Genomic DNA, 23,555 nt, shown 5'->3' with positions numbered 1-23,555 from the left:
CTGCAACTCAAATATTTTTTATTTTCTAGGCTTCTATTATGTTCTACAGTAAAGCGAATTACTATTGTCACATGCAAAATATAGCAAGAAAAGGACTGCAAAAGTACTACAATGATCCAGTGCTAATATTTTTCAAGGCCTATGGTATCCTTATGGAAGGTAATGTTAAAACATGAACCACTTTTTCAACTAACAATTTTTATTTGTTTCTGATAAAAAAGAAATCTAGAATTGTATTTTCAAGTGGAACTGACATTGTAGTTTAGCAAAGTTACAATCACCTAGCAACCGCATCTATACTGTGCTAATTACCACCATTCTTTATAGTTGCCTGACTATTGCAGCCAGTGTTATTTTACTGTATGTTATCATTGACTGAGTTTGTGCCAAACAACTAAAGGTGCATACACACTAGACGACGTCGCTCTATGAGTGTCCTCGTCTAGTGTATCCCCTTCCGGGCGCCCGGCCATACACACTGAGCGATATGACCGTTCATATCGCTCAGTGACGTCACGCAGCGGCCGGGCCGTGCAAGCAGCTCCTGGACGACAGTCCAGATTGAGCACGCATGCACTGCCGACACAGAGGGTCGTTAACGACCCGCGGTACCGCACATCGGTCATCGTCGCCGGCATGCACACTGGCTGAGAAAGTGAACAACGTCGCTCAGAAAGGGAGAAAATGAGCAACGTTGTTCATTTTATCGGCAAGTGTGTATGCACCTTAATTTCTCTATCGTCCTAAGTGGATGCTGGGGTTCCTGAAAGGACCATGGGGAATAGCGGCTCCGCAGGAGACAGGGCACAAAAAAGTAAAGCTTTACTAGGTCAGGTGGTGTGCACTGGCTCCTCCCCCTATGACCCTCCTCCAGACTCCAGTTAGATTTTGTGCCCGAACGAGAAGGGTGCAATCTAGGTGGCTCTCCTAAAGAGCTGCTTAGAGAAAGTTTAGTTTAGGTTTTTTTTCTTTACAGTGAGTCCTGCTGGCAACAGGATCACTGCAACGTGGGACTTAGGGGGAAAGTAGTAAACTCACCTGCATGCAGAGTGGATTTGATGCTTGGCTACTGGACACCATTAGCTCCAGAGGGATCGAACACAGGCCCAGCCGTGGAGTCCGGTCCCGGAGCCGCGCCGCCGACCCCCTTGCAGATGCTGAAGCGTGAAGAGGTCCGGAAACCGGCGGCTGAAGACTCCTCAGTCTTCATAAGGTAGCGCACAGCACTGCAGCTGTGCGCCATTTTCCTCTCAGCACACTTCACTGGGCAGTCACTGAGGGTGCAGAGCGCTGGGGGGGGGCGCTCTGAGAGGCAAATATAAACCTTATACAAGGCTAAAAATACCTCACATATAGCCCATAGGGGCTATATGGAGATATTTAACCCCTGCCTGACTGGAAAAATAGCGGGAGAAGAACCCGCCGAAAAAGGGGCGGGGCCTATCTCCTCAGCACACGGCGCCATTTTCTGTCACAGCTCCGCTGGTCAGAACGGCTCCCAGGTCTCTCCCCTGCACTGCACTACAGAAACAGGGTAAAACAGAGAGGGGGGGCACATTAATGGCTATATATATATATATTAAAGCAGCTATAAGGGAGCACTTAATATAAGGATATCCCTTGTATATATAGCGCTTTGTGGTGTGTGCTGGCAGACTCTCCCTCTGTCTCCCCAAAAGGGCTAGTGGGTCCTGTCTTCATTAGAGCATTCCCTGTGAGTTTGCGGTGTGTGTCGGTACGTGGTGTCGACATGTATGAGGACGATATTGGTGTGGAGGCGGAGCAATTGCCAAATATGCAGATGTCACCCCCCAGGGGGTCGACACCAGAATGGATGCCTTTATTTGTGGAATTACGTGATGGTTTATCTTCCCTTAAACAGTCAGTTGAGGACATGAGGGGCCGGACAATCAATTAATGCCTGTCCAGGCGCCTCAAACACCGTCAGGGGCTGTAAAACGCCCTTTGCCTCAGTCGGTCGACACAGACCCAGACACGGGCACTGATTCCAGTGACGACGGTAGAAATTCAAACGTATTTTCCTGTAGGGCCACACGTTATATGATTTTGGCAATGAAGGAGACGTTACATTTAGCTGATACTACAGATACCGTAAAACAGGGTATTATGTATGGTGTGAAAAAACTACAAACAGTTTTTCCTGAATCAGAAGAATTAAATGACGTGTGTGATGAAGCGTGGGTTGCTCCTGATAAAAAGTTGATAATTTCAAAAAAGTTATTGGCATTATACCCTTTCCCGCCAGAGGTTAGGGCGCGCTGGGAAACACCCCCTAAGGTGGACAAGGCGCTCACACGCTTATCCAAACAAGTGGCGTTACCCTCTCCTGAGACGGCCGCACTTAAGGATCCATCAGATAGAAAGATGGAAGTTATTCAAAAGAATATATACACACATGCAGGTGTTATACTACGACCAGCTATAGCAACTGCCTGGATGTGCAGTGCTGGAGTAGTTTGGTCAGAATCCCTGATTGAAAATATTGATACCCTAGATAGGGACAATGTTTTACTGTCGTTAGAACAAATAAAGGATGCATTTATCTATATGCGTGATGCACAGAGGGATATTTGCACACTGGCATCTCGGATGAGTGCTATGTCCATTTCAGCCAGAAGAGCCTTATGGACACGACAGTGGACAGGCGATGCGGATTCAAAACGTCACATGGAGGTTTTGCCGTATAAAGGGGAGGAGTTATTTGGAGTTGGTCTATCAGACTTGGTGGCCACGGCTACTGCCGGGAAATCCACTTTTTTACCTCAAGTCACTCCCCAACAGAGAAAGGCACCGACCTTTCAACCGCAGCCTTTTCGCTCCTACAAAAATAAGAGAGCAAAGGGCTTGTCGTACCTGCCACGAGGCAGAGGAAGAGGGAAGAGACACCAACAGGCAGCTCCTTCCCAGGAACAGAAGCCCTCCCCGGCTCCTGCAAAAACCTCAGCATGACGCTGGGGCCTCTCAAGCGGACTCGGGGACAGTGGGGGGCCGTCTCAAAAATTACAGCGCGCAGTGGGCTCACTCGCAGGTAGACCCCTGGATCCTGCAGATAATATCTCAGGGGTACAGGTTGGAATTAGAGACGGATCCTCCTCATCGTTTCCTGAAGTCTGCCTTACCAACCGTCTCTTCCGAAAGGGAGAGGGTGTTGGAAGCCATTCACAAGCTGTACGCTCAGCAGGTGATAGTCAAAGTACCCCTATTACAACAAGGAAAGGGGTATTATTCCACTCTATTTGTGGTACCGAAGCCGGATGGCTCGGTAAGGCCTATTCTAAATCTGAAGTCCTTGAACCTCTACATAAAAAAGTTCAAGTTCAAGATGGAGTCACTCAGAGCAGTGATAGCGAACCTGGAAGAAGGGGACTTTATGGTATCCTTGGACATCAAGGATGCGTATCTACACGTTCCGATTTACCCCGCACACCAGGGGTACCTCAGGTTCATTGTTCAAAACTGTCACTATCAGTTTCAGACGCTGCCGTTCGGATTGTCCACGGCGCCTCGGGTCTTTACCAAGGTAATGGCCGAGATGATGATTCTTCTTCGAAGAAAAGGCGTATTAGTTATCCCATACTTGGACGATCTCCTAATAAGGGCAAGGTCCAGAGAACAGCTGGAGACAGCTTTAGCACTATCTCAAGAGGTGCTAAGACAACACGGGTGGATTCTGAATATTCCAAAATCCCATTTAATCCCGACAACTCGTCTGCTGTTCCTAGGAATGATTCTGGACACGGTTCAGAAAAAGGTTTTCCTTCCAGAGGAAAAAGCCAAGGAGTTATCCGATCTGGTCAGGAACCTCCTAAAACCAGGAAAAGTGTCAGTACATCAATGCACAAGAGTCCTGGGAAAAATGGTGGCTTCTTACGAAGCAATTCCATTCGGCAGATTCCATGCAAGAATATTCCAAAGGGATCTGTTGGACAAATGGTCAGGGTCGCATCTGCAGATGCACCTGCGAATAACCCTGTCACCAAAGACAAGGGTGTCACTTCTGTGGTGGTTGCAGAAGGCTCACCTATTAGAAGGCCGCAGATTCGGCATTCAGGATTGGATCCTGGTGACCACGGACGCCAGCCTGAGAGGCTGGGGAGCAGTCACACAAGGAAGAAACTTCCAGGGAGTATGGACGAGTCTGGAAAAGTCTCTTCACATAAACATTCTGGAACTAAGAGCAATCTACAATGCTCTAAGCCAGGCGGAACTTCTCCTGCAAGGAAAGCCGGTGTTGATTCAGTCGGACAACATCACGGCGGTCGCCCATGTAAACAGGCAGGGCGGCACAAGAAGCAGGAGTGCAATGGCAGAAACTGCCAAGATTCTTCGCTGGGCGGAGAATCACGTGATAGCACTGTCAGCAGTGTTCATCCCGGGCGTGGACAACTGGGAAGCAGACTTCCTCAGCAGACACGATCTTCATCCGGGAGAGTGGGGTCTACATCCAGAAGTCTTCAACATGTTAATAGACCGTTGGGAAAGACCAATTGTAGACATGATGGCGTCTCGCCTCAACAAGAAACTGGACAAATATTGCGCCAGGTCAAGAGATCCACAGGCAATAGCTGTGGACGCACTGGTAACTCCTTGGGTGTACCAGTCAGTGTATGTGTTTCCTCCTCTGCCGCTCATACCAAAGGTATTGAAGATCATACGGCAAAGAAGAGTAAGAACAATACTAGTGGTTCCGGATTGGCCGAGAAGGACTTGGTATCCGGAACTTCAAGAGATGCTCACGGACGAACCGTGGCCTCTACCTCTGAGAAGGGACCTGCTACAGCAGGGTCCCTGTCTTTTTCAAGACTTACCGCGGCTGCGTTTGACGGCATGGCGGTTGAACGCCAGATCCTAAAAGGGAAAGGCATTCCAGAAGAAGTCATTCCTACCTTGATTAAGGCACGGAAGGAAGTCACCGTGAAACATTATCACCGCATTTGGCGAAAATATGTAGCGTGGTGCGAGGATCGGAGGGTTCCGACGGAGGAATTCCAACTGGGTCGTTTCCTACATTTCCTGCAATCAGGATTATCTATGGGTCTCAAATTGGGATCCATTAAGGTTCAAATTTCGGCCCTGTCAATATTCTTCCAAAAAGAATTGGCCTCTGTCCCTGAGGTCCAGACTTTTGTCAAGGGAGTACTGCATATACAGCCTCCTGTGGTGCCTCCGGTGGCACCGTGGGATCTAAATGTAGTTTTAGATTTCCTCAAATCCCATTGGTTTGAACCATTGAAAAAGGTGGATTTGAAATATCTCACATTGAAAGTGACTATGTTACTAGCCCTGGCCTCTGCCAGGAGAGTATCTGAATTGGCGGCTTTATCTTATAAAAGTCCTTATCTAATCTTCCATTCGGATAGGGCAGAACTGCGGACTCGTCCGCATTTTCTCCCTAAAGTGGTATCAGCATTTCATCTGAACCAACCTATTGTGGTGCCTGCGGCCACTAGCGACTTGGAGGACTCCAAGTTGTTGGACGTTGTCAGAGCCTTAAAAATATACATTGCAAGGACGGCTGGAGTCAGAAAATCTGACTCGCTGTTTATATTGTATGCACCCAACAAGTTGGGCGCACCTGCTTCTAAGCAGTCGATTGCTCGTTGGATTTGTAACACAATTCAACTTGCACATTCTGTGGCAGGCCTGCCACAGCCTAAAACTGTAAAAGCCCACTCCACAAGGAAGGTGGGCTCATCTTGGGCGGCTGCCCGAGGGGTCTCGGCATTACAACTCTGCCGAGCAGCTACGTGGTCGGGGGAGAACACGTTTGTAAAATTTTACAAATTTGATACCCTGGCAAAGGAGGACCTGGAGTTCTCTCATTCGGTGCTGCAGAGTCATCCGCACTCTCCCGCCCGTTTGGGAGCTTTGGTATAATCCCCATGGTCCTTTCAGGAACCCCAGCATCCACTTAGGACGATAGAGAAAATAAGAATTTACTTACCGATAATTCTATTTCTCGGAGTCCGTAGTGGATGCTGGGCGCCCATCCCAAGTGCGGATTATCTGCAATACTTGTACATAGTTATTGTTAACTAATTCGGGTTATTGTTAAGGAGCCATCTTTAAGAGGCCCTTTCTGTTGTCATACTGTTAACTGGGTTTAGATCACAAGTTGTACGGTGTGATTGGTGTGGCTGGTATGAGTCTTACCCGGGATTCAAAATGCCTCCCTTATTGTGTATGCTCGTCCGGGCACAGTACCTAACTGGAGTCTGGAGGAGGGTCATAGGGGGAGGAGCCAGTGCACACCACCTGACCTAGTAAAGCTTTACTTTTTTGTGCCCTGTCTCCTGCGGAGCCGCTATTCCCCATGGTCCTTTCAGGAACCCCAGCATCCACTACGGACTCCGAGAAATAGAATTATCGGTAAGTAAATTCTTATTTTCTGCTTCGGGGTACACTGGGCTCCACAAGTCTGGACAATGGGGTGTAGAGTAGGATCTTGATCCGAGGCACCAACAGGCTCAAAGCTTTGACTGTTCCCAGAATGCACAGTGCCGCCTCCTATATCAACCCGCCACCCAGCACAGGAGCTCAGTTTGTCAGTTGGTACTGCAGTAAGCAGGCACTTAACAGAGGGGCTGCTCCAAGCAGCCCTGAGAAAAGCTTTTTATGAGGTAAAAAGTGAAGACTTCAAGGGCAGCAGCGGTGGTAAATGTCTTGTGACATTCACTGCTGCAGCTCCAGCTCTCCCCAGCGGCTCTGTACACTCCCGAGCCCTGGTTGCCGGGTACCTACAGCGGAGGCTCCGGTTTTCTTCATGTTAGACACACACGGCTGGGGCTCTCCAGGATCGCGTTGCCGCGCTTCGGGAGGTGGTAAGTGGGTCCCGCTCGCGGGACCCGGTCTTTATCGCGTTCCGGCGCGATCAGTGGGAGGCGGGCCGCGCGTGCTGGCGGTGGACACTGTGGATACAGGCGATCCCACTAGATCACCAGGGCATGGGCGCAGGTCAGGTTTTCTCTTAAAACCAATTTTAATATCGCCCACAGTACCCGGTGGTTTTGCCAGCAAGGGGGATAAGGCTTAGACCTGAAGCCCCTCCCCCAGCCCCAGGGCGCCATTTCCAGCAAGTGTTTCCGCCCTGGAGCTGCATCTCTGTCTTTCCTCACTCCCTGTCAGTGTCTGCGGCGCCATTACTCTTCAGCTCACTGTTCCTGGGACTGCTTGGGCAAATCCTCCTATGTAAAGCCGCCTGGTTGTCAGCGCTGTGCCTTTACATGACACTTAAGTATTCTACCTGCCTTTTTAGTCAGTGTTAGTAAGATAGAGTGCATTTAGTCAGGAGTTTATAGTACAATTACCCTGTGATATACATCCAGTTTCTTACTGTGTAGTATTATATCTATTGACTATATAGCTGTGTAAGCTAGTCCAGTGCAGTATTATTGTTAGTAATAACCTCTGCATTGTACAAACTGTGACTATTTGTGTGTGCATTGATAGCTGAGTGGTGTCCATCTCGTGTCTTTCACTCAACTTGCTATCGCTATATTCTATAACCTGAGGGGGCTCAGTGCGTCAGGTGTTATTTAATATAGGATTTTCACAAAGATATACTGTATTACGTATTTCTCTAACGTCCTAGTGGATGCTGGGGACTCCGTAAGGACAATGGGGAATAGACGGGCTCCGCAGGAGACTGGGCACTCTAAAGAAAGATTTAGTACTATCTGGTGTGCACTGGCTCCTCCCTCTATGCCCCTCCTCCAGACCTCAGTTAGAATCTGTGCCCGGACAGAGCTTGGTGCTTTTAGTGAGCTCTCCTGAGCTTGCTAATAAGAAAGTATTTTAGTTAGGTTTTTTTATTTTCAGAGAGCTTCTGCTGGCAACAGACTCTCTGCTACGTGGGACTGAGGGGAGAGAAGCAAACCTACTAACTGCGGCTAGGTTGCGCTTCTTAGGCTACTGGACACCATTAGCTCCAGAGGGATCGAACACAGGACCTGACCTTGTCGTCCGTTCCCGGAGCCGCGCCGCCGTCTCCCTCGCAGAGCCAGAAGACAGAAGCCGGCAGAAGCAGAGAAGACATCGAAATCGGCGGCAGAAGACTCCTGTCTTCACATGAGGTAGCGCACAGCACTGCAGCTGTGCGCCATTGCGCCCACACTAACCCACACACTCCGGTCACTGTAGGGTGCAGGGCGCAGGGGGTGGCGCCCTGGGCAGCAATTAGATACCTCCTGGCGAAAGCTGCATATAGACAGTTGGACACTGTTATATGCATGAGCCCCCGCCATTAATTTTACACAAAATCGCGGGGCCTTCTTCCTCAGCACTCACCAGCGCCATTTTCCTTCCACAGCTCCGCTGAGAGGAAGCTCCCCAGGCTCTCCCCTGCAGAATCACGGTAGAAGGGTAAAAAAGAGAGGGGGGGCACATAAATTTAGGCGCATTAATCATAATACAGCAGCTACTGGGTAAACACTAAGTTACTGTGTGATTCCTGGGTCATATAGCGCTGGGGTGTGTGCTGGCATACTCTCTACCTGTCTCTCCAAAAGGCCTTGTGGGGGTCCTGTCCTCATTTAGAGCTTCCCCTGTGTGTGTGGTGTGTCGGTACGCGTGTGTCGACATGTTTGACGAAGAGGGCTATGTGGAGGCAGAGCAAGTGCAGTTGAATGACGTGTCGCCGCCGACGGTGCCGACACCTGATTGGATGGATATGTGGAAGGTGTTAAATGATAATGTAAACTCCTTACATAAAAGGTTGGATAAAGCTGATACCTTGGGCCAGTCAGGGTCTCAACCCATGCCTGATCCTACAGCGCAGAGGCCCTCAGGGTCTCAAAAGCGCCCACTATCCAAAATGGTTGACACATATGTCGACACGGATTCTGACTCCAGTGTCGACGACGATGATGCAAAATTGCAACCGAAAATGACAAAAGCTATCCGCTACATGATTATAGCGATGAAGGATGTTTTACACATATCAGAGGTAAACCCTGTCCCTGACAAGAGGGTTTATATGTATGGGGAGAAAAAAGCAAGAGGTGACTTTTCCCCCTTCACATGAGTTAAATGAGTTATGGGAAAGAGCGTGGGATTCCCCAGATAAGAAAGTCCTGATTTCCAAAAGGTTACTTATGGCGTACCCTTTCCCGCCAGAGGACAGGGTGCGCTGGGAATCCTCCCATAGGGTAGATAAAGCTCTAACACGCTTATCTAAGAAGGTGGCCCTGCCGTCACAGGATACAGCCGCCCTAAAGGATCCTGCAGATAGAAAGCAGGAAAGTATCCTGAAATCTGTTTATACACATTCAGGGACTCTACTGAGGCCGGCAATTGCGTCGGCGTGGATGTGTAGTGCTGTAGCAGCGTGGACAGATAATCTGTCTGAGGAAATGGATACCTTGGACAGGGATACCATTATGCTGACCCTGGGGCATATAAAAGACACTGTCCTATATATGAGGGATGCCCAGAGAGACATTTGCCTACTGGGCTCTAGAATTAATGCAATGTCCATTTCTGCCAGGAGGGTCCTGTGGACTCGGCAGTGGACAGGTGATGCCGACTCCAAAAAACACATGGAGGTGTTACCTTGCAAGGGTGAGGAATTGTTTGGGGACGGTCTCTCGGACCTGGTTTCCACAGCTACTGCTGGGAAGTCAAACTTTTTGCCATATATTCCCTCACAACCTAAGAAAGCACCGTATTACCAAATGCAGTCCTTTCGCGCACAAAGAAGCAAAAAGGTCAGAGGTGCTTCCTTTCTTGCTAGAGGCAGGGGTAGAGGAAAAAGGCTGCACCTTACAGCTAGTTCCCAGGAACAGAAGTCTTCCCCGGCTTCCACTAAATCCACCGCATGACGCTGGGGCGTGTCTCCGACATTTCAGCCACCAGTGGGTTCGCTCACAGGTGGATCCCTGGGATATACAGATTGTGTCTCAGGGATACAAGCTGGAATTCGAGGTGATGCCCCCTCAACGTTACCTAAAATCGGCCCTGCCAGCTTCCCCCATAGAAAGGGAAGTAGTGGTAGCGGCAATTCACAAGCTATTTCTCCAGCAGGTGGTGGTAAAGGTTCCCCTTCTTCAACAGGGAAAGGGATACTATTCCACAATGTTTGTGGTACCGAAACCGGACGGTTCGGTCAGACCTATATTAAATTTAAAGTCCCTGAACATTTATCTGAAAAGATTCAAGTTCAAAATGGAATCGCTCAGAGTGGTCATTGCAAGCCTGGAAGAGGGGGATTTTATGGTGTCTCTGGACATCAAGGATGCTTACTTGCATGTCCCCATTTATCCGCCTCATCAGGAGTACCTCAGATTTGTGGTACAGGACTGTCATTACCAATTCCAGACGTTGCTGTTTGGGCTCTCCACGGCACCGAGAATATTTACCAAGGTAATGGCAGAAATGATGGTGATCCTGAGAAAGCAAGGAGTCACAGTTATCCCATACTTGGACGATCTCCTCATAAAGGCGAGGTCCAGGGAGCAGTTGCAGATCAGCATAGCGCACTCTCAGGAAGTGTTGCAACAGCATGGCTGGATTCTGAATATCCCAAAGTCGCAGCTGATTCCTACGACGCGTCTGCCCTTTCTGGGCATGATTCTGGACACAGACCAGAAGAAGGTGTTTCTCCCGGCGGAGAAGGCTCAAGAGCTTGTGACTCTAGTCAGAGACCTCTTAAAACCGAAACAGGTGTCGGTGCATCACTGCACGCGAGTCCTGGGAAAGATGGTGGCATCGTACCAAGCCATTCCCTTCGGCAGGTTCCATGCGAGGATCTTTCAATGGGATCTGCTGGACAAATGGTCCGGATCGCATCTTCAGATGCATCGGCTGATCACCCTGTCCCCCAGGGCCAGGGTGTCTCTTCTGTGGTGGCTACAGAGTGCTCACCTTCTCGAGGGCCGCAGGTTTGGCATACAGGGCTGGGCCCTAGTGACCACGGATGCGAGCCTCCGAGGGTGGGGGGCAGTCACTCAGGGAAGAAACTTCCAAGGGTTGTGGTCAAGTCAGGAGGCTTGTCTGCACATAAATATCCTGGAACTAAGGGCCATATTCAACGCCCTGAGTCAAGCGGAGCCCCTGCTTCGCAACCAACCGGTGCTGATTCAGTCAGACAACATCACCGCGGTGGCTCATGTAAACCGCCAGGGCGGCACAAGAAGCAGAGTCGCGATGGCGGAAGCCACCAGGATTCTTCGGTGGGCGGAGAATCACGTGCAAGCACTGTCAGCAGTGTTCATTCCGGGGGTGGACAACTGGGAAGCAGACTTCCTCAGCAGGCACGACCTTCACCCGGGAGAGTGGGGACTTCATCACGAAGTCTTCACTCAGATTACAAATCGATGGGAACTGCCACAGGTAGACATGATGGCGTCCCGTCTCAACAAAAAGCTACAAAGGTATTGCGCCAGGTCAAGAGACCCTCAGGCGATAGCTGTGGATGCCCTGGTAACACCGTGGGTGTTCCAGTCGGTCTATGTGTTTCCTCCTCTTCCTCTCATACCCAAGGTGCTGAGAATCGTAAGAAGAAGAGGAGTGAGAACAATACTCATTGTTCCGGATTGGCCAAGAAGGACTTGGTACCCGGAACTGCAAGAAATGCTCACAGAGGACCCATGGCCTCTGCCTCTCAGACAGGACCTGTTGCAACAGGGGCCCTGCCTGTTCCAAGACTTACCGCGGCTGCGTTTGACGGCATGGCGGTTGAACGCCGGATCCTAGCGGAAAAAGGCATTCTGGATGAAGTTATTCCTACGCTGATAAAGGCTAGGAAGGACATGACAGCAAAGCATTATCACCGCATATGGCGAAAATATGTTGCTTGGTGTGAGGCCAGGAAGGCCCCTACAGAGGAATTCCAACTGGGCAGATTTCTGCACTTTCTTCAGTCTGGAGTGACTATGGGCTTGAAGTTGGGATCCATAAAGGTCCAGATTTCGGCCCTATCCATTTTCTTTAAAAAGGAACTGGCTTCTCTTCCTGAAGTTTAGACGTTTGTTAAGGGAGTGCTGCATATTCAGCCCCCTTTTGTGCCACCAGTGGCACATTGGGATCTTAACGTGGTATTGAGTTTCCTGAAATCTCACTGGTTTGAGCCACTTAAGACCGTGGAGCTAAAGTATCTCACGTGGAAAGTGGTCATGCTATTGGCCTTAGCTTCGGCTAGGCGTGTGTCAGAATTGGCGGCTTTGTCATGTAAAAGCCCCTATCTGGTTTTCCATATGGACAGGGCAGAATTACGGACTCGTCCGCAATTTCTGCCGAAGGTGGTGTCATCTTTTCATTTGAACCAACCTATTGTGGTGCCTGCGGCTACTCGTGACTTGGAGGATTCCAGGTTACTAGATGTAGTCAGGTCTTTGAAGATTTATGTAGCCAGAATGGCTGGAGTCAGGAAAACTGACTCGCTGTTTATCCTGTATGCCCCCAACAAGTTGGGTGCTCCTGCTTCAAAGCAAACCGTTGCCCGCTGGATCTGTAACACGATTCAGCAGTCTCATTCTGCGGCTGGATTGCCGCATCCAAAATCAGTGAAAGCCCATTCCACAAGGAAGGTGGGCTCTTCTTGGGCAGCTGCCCGAGGGGTCTCGGCATTACAGCTTTGCCGAGCTGCTACTTGGTCGGGTTCAAACACATTTGCAAAATTCTACAAGTTTGATACCCTGGCTGAGGAGGACCTTGAGTTTGCCCATTCGGTGCTGCAGAATCATCCGCACTCTCCCGCCCGTTTGGGAGCTTTGGTATAATCCCCATGGTCCTTACGGAGTCCCCAGCATCCACTAGGACGTTAGAGAAAATAAGATTTTACTCACCGGTAAATCTATTTCTCGTAGTCCGTAGTGGATGCTGGTCACCCGTCCCAAGTGCGGACTTTCTGCAATACGTGTATATAGTTATTGCTTAATAATGGGTTATGTTATGTTGGCATCCATTGTTTGATGCCCTGTTGTTGTTCATACTGTTGACTGGATAAGTGTATCACAAGTTATACGGTGTGGCTGGTATGAGTCTTACCCGGGATTCCAAAATCCTTTCCTTATAATGTCTGCTCTTCCGGGCACAGTTTCCTTAACTGAGGTCTGGAGGAGGGGCATAGAGGGAGGAGCCAGTGCACACCAGATAGTACTAAATCTTTCTTAAGAGTGCCCAGTCTCCTGCGGAGCCCGTCTATTCCCCATGGTCCTTACGGAGTCCCCAGCATCCACTACGGACTACGAGAAATAGATTTACCGGTGAGTAAAATCTTATTTTTTCTCTGTGATTTAGTCACCATATCTCTCCTTTATCTCTGCTGATGCTGACTACACTGCGCAGGGGTTTGGGTTTAGGGATATAGTGCTGCTACTAATTGTACTGTGTTACCTCATACTGCAAGATATATCATGTCTGCTTCTGATGGTAACGGTTCTGGGGCGGAGCACACTGCTGGTGTTGCTGAAGCCACAGGCACATATGGGGAGAATATAGCAGCTGTGGGCTCTAGTTCTGGGGGCTCCTTGACCCCCAGTGGGACTGTGGCAACGGAGGCATATACTGACCCTCTGTTGGCCCCTTTTTCCACGCTTCTGCACACGCTAGTTCAAAAACTAACACCCCCTATGGGACCCCCAATGCCAGTACAACCGTATGTGGTCCCTGCAGCTAACCCGCCGTGGGCGGACGATTTATCTGCTCAATTAAAGAAGTTGAACCAGTCCCTGACTACTAAAAAGTCTGACCATCGTTCGCCTAAGTCCAAGAGGTCCTCTAAGCGAGCGCTCGTCTCCTCACAATCCACTGCTGTCACTGACACCTCGTCTGATGAAGACAGCACATACACTGACCCCACAGGTTCTGATTCAGATACGGCTGATGGGGAGGGTAGTTCACATGTGGATGTTCCTGATCTTTTGGAGGCTATTAAGTTAATTCTGCAGATTACGGATGATCCCGAGCCATCCGTTCCTCCTAAGAAACCAGATAGGTTCAAGCGTCAGAAGGTGATTAAACAAGTTTTACCTCACTCTGACCACCTAGTGGATATATGTCAGGAACCCTGGCAAAGCCCGGGTACGAAGTTTGTGCCTCAAAAGAAGATGCTGGCTCGCTATCCCCTCGCGCTAGAGCGGTCTAAGAATTGGGAAACGCCTCCTCCAGTAGACTCACATGTGGCTAGGATGGTGGTTTCCTCAGCTCTACCTGTCACTACCGTCACGTCTCTAAAAGAGCCTACGGATAAACGTGTCGAGGGTTATCTAAAAGCGATTTACACCCTCACGGGTGCTGCACAAACGCCCACTATTGCAGCTACATGGGCGGCAGAGGCTATTGAAGCATGGGCCTTGAAGTTAGAAGCTGAAATCTCCTCTGACCATGCTAGACAATGCTTGTCATATATTGTCACAGCTTCTCGCTATATTAAAGAGGCGGCTTCTGATGCCGGTATCCTAGCAGCCAAGGCCTCTACTACGTCAGTCCTGGCTCGCAGGATATTGTGGCTGAGATCCTGGTCTGTGGATCTGGACTCTAGAAAAACCCTGGAGGTACTCCCTTTCAAGGGGGATATTCTGTTTGGGGAGGACTTAAATAAGATAGTGGCTGACTTGGCTACTTCCAAAACTGCCTGTCTGCCTAATACAGCTCCGTCTGTGTCGAAGGCCAAAGGCACGTCCTTTCACCCCTTTCGTCCTTCAGGTAAAGCAAAAGGTCAGGCGTACCATAAGCAGGCCTGCACTTCCAAACCTGGTAAGCCGAAGCCCAAAAGAGCCTGGGCTGCCCGTCAGCCAGCAGCCAAAACCGATAAGCCTGCTGCATGACGGGGCGGGCCTCCCCCTGGGGGATCCCAGGGTGGGGGGCCGGCTACTAGGGTATACCCAGGAATGGTTGAAGACCACTTCAGATGCCTGGGTACGGGAAGTCGTCACTCGAGGTTACGCCATAGCCTTCAAAAACCGCCCCCCTCATCGATTTTGCCAGACAGACGTCCCATCGGACCAGACAAAGGCAAACACTCTACATTCGGTGGTACAGACCCTCCTGGATACAGGAGTCGTAGTACAGGTGCCTCTTGCTTGGAGGGGCCGGGGGTACTATTCTCCGCTGTTTCTAGTCCCGAAACCGAATGGGTACTCCCGGCCCATAGTCAACCTCAAGGCACTGAACAAGTTTGTGAAGGTTTTCAAGTTCCGTATGGAAACCCTTCGCTCTATAGTTCTGGCCTTGGAACCTGGGGACTACATGGTCTCCCTGGACATTCAGGATGCTTACCTGCATATTCCTATAGCAGTGTCACATCAACAATACCTGAGGTTCGCTATTGGCAACCTCCATTACCAGTTTCGGGCGTTACCTTTTGGTTTAACAACGGCTCCGCGAGTCTTCACCAAAGTTTTGGCGGTGATGACGGTGGTACTCCGCCGTCAAGGGGTCAGGATACTGCCGTATCTGGACGACTTGTTAATCCTGGCAAATTCCCCAGATCTTCTCCTGCGTCATCTGGATATGACGGTCCGGTTTCTACAAGCCCACGGGTGGCTCATCAACTGGAAGAAATCCTCCCTGGTCCCTGCTCAGAGCATGGTGCATCTGGGAGCGCTGTTGGACACTCACAACCAGAAGTTGTTCTTGTCTCAGGAGAAAGTCCTGAAACTTCAGGACAGGATTCGTTGCTTCCTTTCTCGTCCGCAAGTGTCGATACATTCGGCAATGCAGGTGCTGGGCCTCATGGTATCAGCATTCGACATCGTGGAGTATGCTCAATTTCATTCTCGCCCCCTCCAGAAGCTGATTTCTAGCCAAGTGGGATGGCCTGCCTCACCGGATCAGGTCTCAAATGATCTCTTTGACTCCGGAGGTCCGTCTGTCGCTGCTCTGGTGGCTCCAGGGCCGACAATTGTGCAGGGGCCGTCCCTTCTGGATATCCAACTGGGTCCTGTTGACGACAGATGCCAGTCTAAGAGGTTGGGGCGCGGTGCTGGAGCAGCACTCCTTGCAGGGTCGGTGGACCAAGGAGGAATCTCTCCTCTCGATCAACATTCTGGAATTGCGGGCGGTCTTCAATGCGTTGAACCTAGCCCAGCATTTGATTCAGAACCGTCCTGTTCAAGTACAGTCGGACAATGCCACTACAGTGGCTTACATAAATCATCAAGGCGGCACTCGAAGCCGTTTGGCAATGAAGGAAACCTCACGGATTCTACGTTGGGCATAACGCCATCTACCGGCAATATCGGCAATATTCATTCCGGGAGTCCTGAATTGGGAAGCGGACTTTCTCAGTCGTCAGGACGTGCATGTCGGCGAGTGGGGCCTCCATCCAAAAGTGTTTCAACTCCTCGTGGAAAGGTGGGGTCTTCCAGATGTGGATCTGATGGCGTCTCGACACAATCACAAGGTTCCGGTCTTCGGAGCAAGGACAAGGGATCCTCTAGCAGCATTCGTGGATGCGCTGGCAGTGCCGTGGAGGTTTCGGCTGCCGTACGTGTTCCCTCCGGTGTCACTCCTGCCCAGGGTAATTCGGAAGTTCAAGCAAGAAAAAGGAAATCTGCTTCTCATAGCTCCGGCATGGGCCAGACGGCACTGGTTCTCAGACCTGCAAGGCCTATCGTCAGAGCGTCCACTTCTACTTCCACAATGCCCAGACCTCCTCGTTCAGGGCCCCTGTGTCTACCAGGACCTAGCCCGACTGTCTTTGACGGCGTGGCTCTTGAAGCTTCCGTCTTAAGAGCTAAGGGTTTTTCTGAAGAGGTCATTAAAACTATGTTGCGGGCCCGGAAACCGGCCTCTGCCCGGATTTACTATCGGGTCTGGCATTCCTACTTTGTTTGGTGCACATCTAACCATTATGACGCTTCCAAGTTTAGTATAGCCAAACTTTTGGCTTTTCTACAGCAGGGCCTAGATTTAGGCCTGCGTCTGGCCTCCCTCAAGGTTCATATTTCTGCCTTGTCGGTGTGGTTTCATAGAAAAATTGCGACTTTACTTGATGTTCATACTTTCACTCAGGGTGTGTTGCGTATCCAACTTCCCTATGTCCCGCCTGTGGCTCCTTGGGACTTGTCGGTGGTTTTGGAGGCGTTGCAGGAGCCTCCATTTGAACCTCTTGGTTCAGCTGACCTTAAGTGGCTTTCCCTTAAGGTGGTGTTCTTGCTGGCTATTGCCTCTGCTAGAAGAGTGTCGGATTTGGGTGCCTTGTCTTGTAGTTCCCCATATCTGATTTTTCACCGTGACCGGGCGGTTCTTAGGACTCGTCCTGGATATTTACCTAAGGTGGTTTCTTCGTTCCACCTTAATCAGGAGATTGTGGTTCCAGCTTTTGTCTCTCCTGATTTGTCTCCCAAAGAGCGGTCTTTGGATGTGGTACGGGCTCTCTGTATCTATGTGAAGAGAACTGCTTCTATTCGAAAGTCTGATTCTCTCTTTGTTTTGTTTGGATTTCACAAACGTGGCTGGCCTGCTCACAAGCAGACCCTGGCCAGGTGGATTAGAATGGTGATTGCGCATGCTTATGTGAAGGCTGGTCTGTCAGCTCCTGTTCACATTACGGCCCATTCTACTCGGTCTGTTGGACCTTCTTGGGCGGCCCAACGTGGTGCGACCCTTGATCAATTGTGCAAGGCGGCTACATGGTCCTCCGGGAACACGTTCATAAGGTTCTATGCCTTCGATACTGCCGCTTCCCAGGATGCTTCCTTTGGACGCCGGGTTCAGTGCATCCCCTCCCATAAGGAACTGCTTTAGGACATCCCCATTGTCCAGACTTGTGGAGCCCAGTGTACCCCGCAGCAGAAAACAAGTTTCATGGTAAGAACTTACCCTTGTTAAAACTCTTTCTGCGAGGTACACTGGGCTCCACAAGGCGTCCACCCTGACGCACTTAGCTTCTTTGGGTTGATATGGCATTAGCCGCTGACACTTCTCTTGTCTTGAGAGTGTGGTGTATGTGGCTACTAACCGTTGTCGTCTCTTTTCCTGCTACTGCATTGGGCTGGTTAACTAAACTGAGCTCCTGTGCTGGGAGTCGGGGTGATATAGGAGGTGGCGCTGTGCATTCTGGGAACAGTCAAAGCTTTGAGCCTGTTGGTGCCTCGGATCAAGATCCTACTCTACACCCCATTGTCCAGACTTGTGGAGCCCAGTGTACCTCGCAGAAAGAGTTTTAACAAGGGTAAGTTCTTACATAAAACTCGTTATTATATTCATAAAAAATATATCTATTTCTTCCTGGTAATAAAAATAAAAATGATACAATAGTCACCATATAATAGAAAAAAAAACATATACTGGTTTCAAAATAGCAAAGGTACAGAAATTGAAAAGGGAGGGTGCGGTGGATGTTGGCAAAAGGGAAAATTGTCGTCATTACCGTATAATTTTAATTAAAAAAATATTGTATATGAGCACAAACTTTGTGCCCTTTCTGTTTTTCCTTGTGTTAATTAAATATACCTCCTGATCTGGGGCTGATAGTGATCAAGGGCCTATTGTGAGAGGCTGGGGAGGTGTGACTAGTGCTGTGTGGGTGTGTCCAGTGTCATGTGGGTGTGTACACCTACACTATCAAACCTAGGGCCTAAATCAGAGGTGGGCACTGCTGTGTCCGATCTTGAGTCTGATATTGGAATTGCAGCTAACTTAATATGCAATTGCTAATTTAAGCCTTCCCCTGGTGTACAAGCTGCGTCTGACTTTATTTGCTAACACTTGCATCACCTTAGCCCCTCTGTATGATAATGTGAATCACTGCATTGTGTTGCAGGGGGTGGAGCCATGGTAAGGTGATTTACATTGTCATGCCCTCCGCATTAGCTCTGTGGGCTTCCTCTAGGGGAGCTCCTGTAGAGGGGTGTGGTTCATCATATCGACAATGTTTAGGTCGACCACTGTAGGTCGACATGGATGGAAGGTCGACAGGGTTTCTAGGTCGACAGGTCTAAAGGTCGACATGAGGATTTTTTTTGGTGGGGTGCCGTTTTCTTCGTAGAGTGACCGGGATCCCAAATTAGTGCACCGCGTCCTCTCGCATGGCTCGCTTCGCTCGCCATGCTTCGGGCATAGTGCCTTCGTTCCGCTACCGCTTCGCTCGGCACACTTTACCGTTCCAATCGTAGTCCACGTGGATCGTTAAGTATGAAAAAATCCCAAAAAAAATAAAATGTGAAAAACTCATGTCGACCTTTAGACCTGTCGACCTAGCACATGTCGACCTAGAAACCCTGTCGACCTTCCATCCATGTCGACCTAGTGACTGTCGACCTATAGTGGTCGACCTAAACATTGTCGACCTAGACACTATCGATCTTCAGACCGGATCCCCCTGTAGAGGAGGTATAAAAAGCAGGCAGGTATATTCTAATATATTTATCTTACAAATTGTCACCAGGTTCAAGAAATCACAATTGTAATTCCTGAAAAATAGTGGCATCAGCGTTATATATAAACATTTAAGGACTAGTTTAGAGAGATTTATCCAAGTTTCTAATGAGGACAAGTGGAGGTGTTACTCAAAACAACCAATCAGATTCTAGTTGTAATTTAGCAAGACATTGATAGCTAGAGTGTGATTGGTTGCTATGGGCAACTCCATCACATCCTCTTTAGAAGCTTTGATAAATCTCCTCCAAAACATGTTACAACGTACATTACAACTTTTGGACCAAGGCCTTATCTAGATCTCACAATGGCATATGATTATGTTAAGGGATGCAGAGGCAGCATTCCAGGAAGAGTCTGCAGCACTGTCTATGCTCGGATATAGGGCCCGATTCAGAGATGGGCACTAATGGCACCGCCGCTGTGTCTTTGTACGCAGTGGCTGTGCGAAAATATGCAAAAGGTGTCTTCTGTAAAAAGTCACCCACTGAAAGCTTCTATTATCTGCTGCTGTATCCCAAGATGCAGCATCTGATCATCTGCGTGAACATCGTTCGCCCATAGGAATTCTGAGTAACTACACAGCTGGGCCAGTGAAACTGCATTTGAGGACACAGTCACTGCCTTTGGCACATCCAGAAAACAGGGGCCGATATGCCCGTTTTCTGCAACGCTCCTTCTCCCCGCCCCCATACTACTGTAGAGTGACACCCCCATACTGCTGTAGAGTGGCACTCACCTGACGCCTGCAGCTACACTGCATCCAACGTCACATGACCAGATTGACATACGTGTAGTGGGGAGCCTGCACACGCGCAGATCCAAAAAATGGAAACTTGCATGAACATTGAATTGGCGCCCACCTCCGAACCAGCTCCATACTTGTAGTTTGCAACATTTTCTTTTCTGAACCTTCGTTAGAAAAATCTGTGTATTTCTGGTGTGGCTAACATGTACAGTATTCTATATACAGTGATCACACACAACTTACTACACTTATTGCAACATAAAAGTAAATGGCCAAGGGGCACATGCTCCCCTCACTAGCTGGGCAGGCTTCCCTGAACCTAAAACTGTAGACAGTCTTTTTTAGTAGACTTAATATTCTCTTAAAATGAACATCAGTCACTGGCCCTCATTCCGAGTTGATCGCACGTAGCAACCTTTTGCTGCTCGTGCGATCAACTTGACGCCGCCTATGGGGGAGTGTATTTTAGCATAGCAAGGCTGCGATCGCTTGTGCAGCCCTGCTGTGCTAAAAAAAAGTTTCCTGCAAAACAAGACCAGGGTCAGACTTACTTACCCTGTGCGACGGATCCAGCGACGAAAGTCCCGGGATTGACGTCAGACATCTGCCATCCAAACGCCTGAGTTCGGATCTCCATGCCCAGGAAATGGTGAGTATTCGCCCTGGAACGCTTCCCCGATGTCAATCTTCTTGCGATCGCTTTCTTCTCTCTTCCTGTTGTTGCCCGGTGATGGCTGTCGCTGGGCAACGAAGCGTGTGCGCATTGCGGGCGCCGCGCATGTGCAGTTCTGACACGTTCGCACCGCAGTGAAGAACCACTACGTGCGAACAGGTTGGAATGACCCCCACTGTCTGCAGGAAACATCCCTTTAACAAGTGTATGCACATGGGGGGTAATTCCAAGTTGATCGCAGCAGGAAATTTTTTAGCAGTTGGGCAAAACCATGTGCACTGCAGGGGAGGCAGATATAACATGTGCAGAGAGAGTTAGATTTGGGTGGGTTATTTTGTTACTGTGCAGGGTAAATACTGGCTGCTTTATTTTTACACTGCAATTTAGATTGCAGATTGAACACACCACACCCAAATCTAACTCTCTCTGCACATGTTATATCTGCCCCTCATGCAGTGCACATGGTTTTGCCCAACTGCTAAAAAATTTCCTGCTGCGATCAACTTGGAATTACCCCCATGGCTTGTAGAAAGTCTGACTAAATTGCAGGAATCATACAACAATTTGTCAATATAATTTTCAAGAGATCCTATACACAAAAGGAAGAGGGCAGTGCAAAAGAAAATAGATGATGATCAATTTTAAGTACTTTTGTAAAGGACCTCAAGGATAAAAACCATGTACACTTCACAACATACACTATTTATTATACAGTCCCTCTGGCCCAGATTTATCAAGTCTTGGAGAATGATAAATTGCACGGTGATAAAGTATGAACCAATCAGCTCCTAACTGTAATTGTTCAAACCCAGCTTGTAACATGGCAGTTAGGAGCTGATTGGCTGGTTCTTTATCACCGTGCAATTTATCACTTTCCAAGGCTTGATAAATCTGGGCCTCTATCACTTATTTCAGCTATGGTGGCTGTAATGTTGTAATGTGTCTATTGTGTTAAAGTAATTGGTTTTATAGATGTGCTCACAATTAACGTAATCATTTTTTTATATGATGCTAACAGATCGTGTGCAGGAAGCCATTAGAGAGCTGGAGTCCATCGAGGATGTCCCAGAAGTCTCATTATGCGCAATTATGTTACTTATATATGCACAGAAGAAAAGTGAATTTATTGGTAAGATCTCTCCTTAACTATTTTTTCTCTCTCTTGATATTCACTAACAGATGCTTTCTTATGGGAATATTTATAATTTCTCTGACATCCTAGTGGATGCTGGGAACTCCGTAAGGACCATAAGGAATAGCGGCTCCGCAGGAGACTGGGCACAACTAAAGAAAGCTTTAGGACTACCTGGTGTGCACTGGCTCCTCCCTCTATGACCCTCCTCCAGACCTCAGTTAGAATTTTGTGCCCGGCTGAGCTGGATGCACACTAGGGGCTCTCCTGAGCTCTTAGCAAAAGAAAGTTTATTTTAGGTTTTTTATTTTCAGTGAGATCTGCTGGCAACAGACTCACTGCTACGAGGGACTAAGGGGAGAGAAGTGAACCTACCTGCTTGCAGCTAGCTTGGGCTTCTAGGCTACTGGACACCATTAGCTCCAGAGGGATCGAACACAGGCCCAGCCTCGGTCGTCCGGTCCCGGAGCCGCGCCGCCGTCCCCCTTACAGAGCCAGAAGCAAGAAGAGGGTCCTGGAAATCGGCGGCAGAAGACTTCGGTCTTCATCAAGGTAGCGCACAGCACTGCAGCTGTGCGCCATTGCTTCCCATGCACACCTCACACTCCGGTCACTGATGGGTGCAGGGCGCTGGGGGGGGGGGGGGGGGGCGCCCCGGGCTGCAATATTGAGTACCTTGGCTGGCAAATAACACATAATATAGTCATAGAGACTATATATGTGTAAAATACACCTGCCAGATATACATAGAAAAAAGCGGGAGAAGTCCGCCGAAAAAGGGGCGGGGCTATCTCCCTCCGCACACTGGCGCCATTTTCCCTCACAGCTCCGCTGGAAGGATCGCTCCCAGGCTCTCCCCTGCAGTTTCCAGACTACATAGGGTAAAAAGAGAGGGGGGGCACTTAATTTAGGCGCAATATTGTGTATACAAGCAGCTATTGGGAAAAATCACTCAGTTATAGTGTTAATCCCTGTGTTATATAGCGCTGTTGGTGTGTGCTGGCATACTCTCTCTCTGTCTCCCCAAAGGGCTTTGTGGGGTCCTGTCCTCAGTCAGAGCATTCCCTGTGTGTGTGCGGTGTGTCAGTACGGCTGTGTCGACATGTTTGATGAGGAGGCTTATGTGGAGGCGGAGCAGGTGCCGATAAATGTGATGTCACCCCCTGCGGGGTCGACACCTGAGTGGATGGTTATGTGGAAGGAATTACGCGACAGTGTAGACTCCTTACATAAAAGGTTTGACGACATAGCAGATGTGGGACAGCCGGCTTCTCAGCCTGTGCCTGCCCAGACGTCTCTAAAGCCATCAGGGGCTCTAAAACGCCCGCTACCTCAGATGGCAGACACAGATGTCGACACGGATACTGACTCCAGTGTCGACGATGATGAGACTAGTGTACATTCCAATAGAGCCACCCTATTACATGATTACGGCAATGAAAAATGTGTTGCATATTTCTGATATTACCCCAGGTACCACAAAAAAGGGTATTATGTTTGGGGAGAAAAAACTACCAGTGGTTTTTCCCCCTTCTGATGAATTAAATGAAGTGTGTGAAGAAGCAAGGGCTTCCCCCGATAAGAAACTGGTAATTTCTAAAAAGTTACTAATGGCGTACCCTTTCCCGCCAGAGGACAGGTCACGTTGGGAGACATCCCCT

General features: G+C 49.2%; 1 protein-coding gene across 1 annotated transcript in view; it reads left to right on the top strand.

Annotated features, from left to right (window-relative positions):
• Nucleotides 1-23,555, top strand: part of TTC21A (tetratricopeptide repeat domain 21A) — a 325,510-nt gene that overhangs the window by 1,767 nt on the left and 300,188 nt on the right. The window contains exons 2-3 of the mRNA XM_063925168.1: nt 30-159; nt 21,781-21,891. Coding sequence (XP_063781238.1) covers nt 30-159; nt 21,781-21,891 — 241 coding nt within the window. The remainder of the gene's footprint in view (nt 1-29; nt 160-21,780; nt 21,892-23,555) is intronic.

This window comes from Pseudophryne corroboree, chromosome 5 (genome assembly GCF_028390025.1).
Source record: "Pseudophryne corroboree isolate aPseCor3 chromosome 5, aPseCor3.hap2, whole genome shotgun sequence".
NCBI lineage: Eukaryota > Metazoa > Chordata > Amphibia > Anura > Myobatrachidae > Pseudophryne > Pseudophryne corroboree.
The sequence above is the reverse complement of the archived record's forward strand: the minus strand, read 5'-3'. Positions and strand labels throughout refer to the sequence as shown.